Source organism: Ochotona princeps, chromosome 1 (assembly GCF_030435755.1).
Source record: "Ochotona princeps isolate mOchPri1 chromosome 1, mOchPri1.hap1, whole genome shotgun sequence".
Lineage (NCBI taxonomy): Eukaryota > Metazoa > Chordata > Mammalia > Lagomorpha > Ochotonidae > Ochotona > Ochotona princeps.
The window spans coordinates 76,039,760-76,044,446 of NC_080832.1; the positions used below are offsets into that span (position 1 = coordinate 76,039,760).

The 4,687-nt window shown below is 45.9% G+C and overlaps 1 protein-coding gene across 1 annotated transcript; it reads right to left on the minus strand.

Annotated features, from left to right (window-relative positions):
* Positions 1-2,672: 2,672 nt before the first annotated feature.
* Positions 2,673-4,353, minus strand: TPBG (trophoblast glycoprotein). The gene has a single exon (XM_004580438.2). It carries the CDS (start codon positions 4,048-4,050, stop codon positions 2,791-2,793), a length of 1,260 nt encoding a protein of 419 aa, XP_004580495.2. The 5' UTR covers positions 4,051-4,353; the 3' UTR covers positions 2,673-2,790.
* Positions 4,354-4,687: the final 334 nt, after the last annotated feature.

The following is a 4,687-nucleotide window of genomic DNA, read 5'->3' on the forward strand; positions in this document are numbered from 1 at the left end:
AAATTTTCTCTGTAGGTTACCATTGAATGACAGGACGAACAAAGCTGAATTACAAAACCTATGTAAACCGGATGGTTCCAGTGAAACAGAAGTACAATTCAAATAGTAAGATTATTCTGAACTTTCTTGCTACTTTATGTAGAGATGTGTTGGACATGTAATAGTTTCATAAATCAAGCGTTTGAATTTTTAAAAAGCATTTTGTGTTCTTTAAATCAAACTTGGAAAGCTAAGCATTTAAATCACAGTTAAGTCTATTACGAAGAAAAATAAAATTTTAAACTAGGATACTTGTAGGATTCCAGAATCATTAATACCTAATGGTACTAAAGTATTTAAAATGAGTGGATTTATTTTTATGTAAAGTGACTTTATTTTATTTTTCCTAATCTAATCACTGTATTTAGTTATAACCTATTTTCAAGGAACTCAGAATGTCTTGTAGGTTTGTAGCTGTATGCACTGATTGAACAATATCAATTAGCTGTCAAATTAGAACTATTTTCCACCTTAAAAATTCTCAACTGCCACATTTTGGAAAACAGCAAGGAATGATGTGTTAGAAAACATCAATGACAAATTGGAAAGTTTATGAGAAAAAGCAAAAAAGTGTGACTTTATAAAAACTGAGCACTTCATGGGTGAAAACTCAAGTCTGTTTGCTCACAGATTTCTAACGGCCTTAGGGAATCAATAAGAAACACAAGACTAATAAATCTACTGCTCTTCTGAATCTTAGATTAAATTGTTTAATTGTGGGACCATCATATGATTAAGAAACAATTCTTCCAACTAGAGTCTCGTTATAAACGTTACAATTTACTTTTTTCTACTATACTAGGCAGACTTCTCAAGGTCCATCAGCAACTCACTCCCAACACAGTGTGCTATAATTTCTTACACACGTTGTCTACTTCCAGCAGGCTAGGATCATCATCATCCTTGGAAAAGAATGGTAACCAGCCGGTTTATGCATGAGTGAACACACAACATGTTAAATGCAATATTGTGTATCAGGTATTTCATAAAGTGTACTTACAAACTTTAAGATATTAAAACATACTCTGAATAAATAATGTAATCTAAACAAAGGACAGATTCAGATCATTTTATTTTAAAAACTTCTGATTTAATTCAAAGAAGGGATTAGCAAAAGCTTCTAGAGCTTGAACTACTAATTTTATTTATGATATTTATAATATTTTATTTCAAACAAAAAACAATGCAGAATACAACTCATTTAAAGGGAAAATAAGCCCTGAGACTTACCAATGCAAGTTTAGCCACTAATTTCAGTTGAATAATAATGGTAAAATTTAAGTCATTTGATATAACAGCTTGGACACAGATTAAAAGAATTTACTTTGCAGTCTGAATGGCTGATAGCCCTCTTATCTACTAGTGATATGAATTAATGATTGCTTTAAATGACACCTAAATGTTCTCCTTCACAAAGGTACACAAACTTACACATAACTCCAGAATCACTGGTGCGATCATGGCAATTTCCAAATTAGCTCTGAAAAACCACCAATCATTTATGTTCTGTATTGAAGTTTTTTTCTTTAGATGTCAAGCAAAAATCCTAAGTTCCAATTTATACTATGATCTCAGGAAGTATTTTTTAATTCATATTTTAAAACTTTCAGAATATTCTGTCTCGAAGATACTTCATTTTCATACATTTATTATATTTCACACTCCTCTAAAAGCCCGTAGAACAATCTCATATAGAGAATTTCCCTAAGTAAATAATGGTGTTCTTTTGTAGCTTCCTTAGCCTAGAAAAAGTCCTGCACTGTTTACCCTCAGAACTCGGCAATTTCATAGTGCTCTTACCAAATTTTTCATGAATAACATTAACTTTGAGACCATGAGAAGTGTAGTCACATGAATATTCAAACACTCTATTTAAATCTTAAAAAGATCCACCATTTCAAAACTATTTCCAAACTCTACTTATATAAGACACTGCTTTAGTTTGATTCTGAGCGAGGTTATCTAATAACATACCTGAATAGAGACCATCCAGATCATTGCCTTTACGCCTTTATTTTCAAACAGCAAACCTGAATACAATGTCATTCTTTTCAGAATCTTTATTGATTTTTCTTAACAATTCAGTCTTTTGTATCTCGATGCAGTTTATAAAAAAAAAACCCTCAGTTTCATATAAACTGCAATCACAAAAGTAATTTTACTTTGTCAAAGAAGTTATCTAAAGTTGCAAGTTACTTTTGCAATAAGCAGAACAGTAAGCGTAAGCATGCTCTTGGATGCAGGAGCTCCCGTGTGCTATGGAGTAATCTGAAAGAGCTTGCTAGGGTCTGCAGGCAGTTTATGGTATGCAAATATTTTCTGCACAACTTAGGTACATGAGAATAAAACTGATATTTACAAATAAAGAATTTGTCTCAAAAAAAGTTGAGGCAGCTTTTGTTGAATGCTATCTGTGTGGGTACACTTGCTACACCTTGGATTGTACTAAGGAGAGAGACAGCAAAGAGGCAGAGTCCAACTTCATGCTGAAACCTGGAAAAGAAAAACAAAAGCATTCTTCCACGTGAGTTGAGTTCCAAGAAAAGAGGACAGAACACCATGCGCTGCTGTCCATCGTCTTACACTCACGAAACACAGCGAGAAACTCTACATCACATGGACGTAAATCCCCTGGTTTCAGTGTCAGTGGTGTCTACAGTGAAGGGCGGAAGTAGAACAAGCCTAGGAGGGGAGAAAGCTGAAGTCTACACCTCATGCAGGGTTGTCCTTGATGTGTCCACTAACGCTCTTTCAGACATCCGAGTTGGAGCTGAGGTTGGTTAACCTGGGGTCCGCGTTGATCTCGTACCTGTAATGATACCCTTCCATGTGATCCCTGCAGGCGTCTCTGATGTTATGCATCCACTTTTTTATCCCCTTGCGGTTCAAATACAAAACCAGGAGGAAGATCGCACCTATCAGGGCCAAAACAATACCAAGGAAAACGTACGAAGTCTGCAGAGATGGCGGGAGGATAGGCTCACAGTCCAGGTCGGAACTGCTGAGTTGCAAGAGCACTCGATTCCTCATTTTTTCCGGGAACGCACACGTGAGGCTCGCTTTGCCTGGCACTAGCTCTGTCTCCTTGAGCCAAGCCACCATGTCAGCCATGTGGCAGTCGCAGACCCACGGGTTGTTGTCCAGAAAGACTTTGACGTGGGCCAGGCCTTGCCACTCGGCTAGAGTGCCATTGTGAAGGACCTTGAGGGCATTGTCCTCCAGGTGGAGACTTTCTAGGTGGGTCAAGTTGCGAAAAGACACGTATGTCAGGCTCACCAGCGAGTTGTTTCGCAGGTCCAGGTGCTTGAGGCCAGGCAGTTGGGCTGGCAAGTCCCGGGGCAGGTACAGAAATTGGTTGCTGGCCAGTTCCAAGCGACTGAGGTCGCGCAGCGCCTGGCCTGTCCTCAGGGCTGCCGCCACAATGCTCTCCAAACTCTGGTTGTGCAGCTGGTCTGCAGGGGGTACGATGTGGTTCAGGATCAGTTCCACCAGGGGGCTGGGGTCCGAGACGCTGGTGTTGCTGCCCGAGAAAGCGAAGGGGCTGAGGTGAGCCAGCGGGTTGTGGCTGAGGTCGAGCTGGCGCAGGCCAGGCAGATGCTCGAAGGCACCAGCGCGCACCTCCGCAAGGCGGTTGCCGCTAAGGTTGAGCGCTGCCAGCTCAGCCAGCGGTGGCCGGCGAACGAAGGCGCCCGCGGGCAGCACCTCCAGATGATTGCCCGTGAGGAAGAGATTGCGCACGTAGTGGGGTAGGTCTGCGGGCACCTCGGTCAAGTTGCGGTTCACGCACTTGACGGTGCGCGCCGCTTCGGAGCACTCGCACGGCGGGGGGCACTGGCCCGACAGCGGAGGTTGAGCAGACACCTCGGGGGCCAGCAACGACGTGGAGGTGGAGGACGACGCCGAGGAGATGGGAGAGGGCGAGGAGATCCAGCCCAGGAGGACCAGCGCCAGCCGTGCCAACCGCAGCCGCCCGTCCCCGGCGGCGGGGCCCCGGGAGCACGCCCCACGCATCGCGATTCGCTCTCCCAGGAGCGGGGCTGGGTCGGCGCCCGCTCCGAAGGCTCGAGAGGCTGGGCCGGGAGGGCGCAGGCTGGCCGGAAGCGTCTGGAGAAACTTTCCTCTCGTGGGGGCGGAGGAGGGACGCAGTCGCCGGAACTTGACTAACCCCTTTGCCGCCAGCGCCCCCCTCCCGGGGCAGAGTCCCCCGCCCCGCCTGCACAAAGTACGCACGGGGCCTCGGGACGGTCGTTTGGCGCTCCTCCTCCGGCTCCTCTACCTGCCCGCCGCCGCCCAGGGTGCCACCACCTCGCCTTTTTTGTTGGCGCCTCTCACAGGATCCGCTGCGCGACCTGGGACAAACGGGAGGCAAGTGTGACGAGCGGCGGCCACCTCGGCTCCCTGAGTGCAGGAACCCGGCTCGGCCGGCCAAATCGATTCCACTCCACCCCCTCTCTTCCTCCCGCCTCGCCCCAACACAACACCTCTCCTCTAGACCTCCCCGCGAATGCCCGACAGGACCTCACCACCTCCAGCCCTGCCGCACATCCTTACCCCGGAGAGGGACGCGCGTCCCGAAACCCGGAGCGCCAAGTCCCCTTCTCCGCGGCCCACGCAATATATACTCTTACAGGCTCGCGCGCCCTCCTCC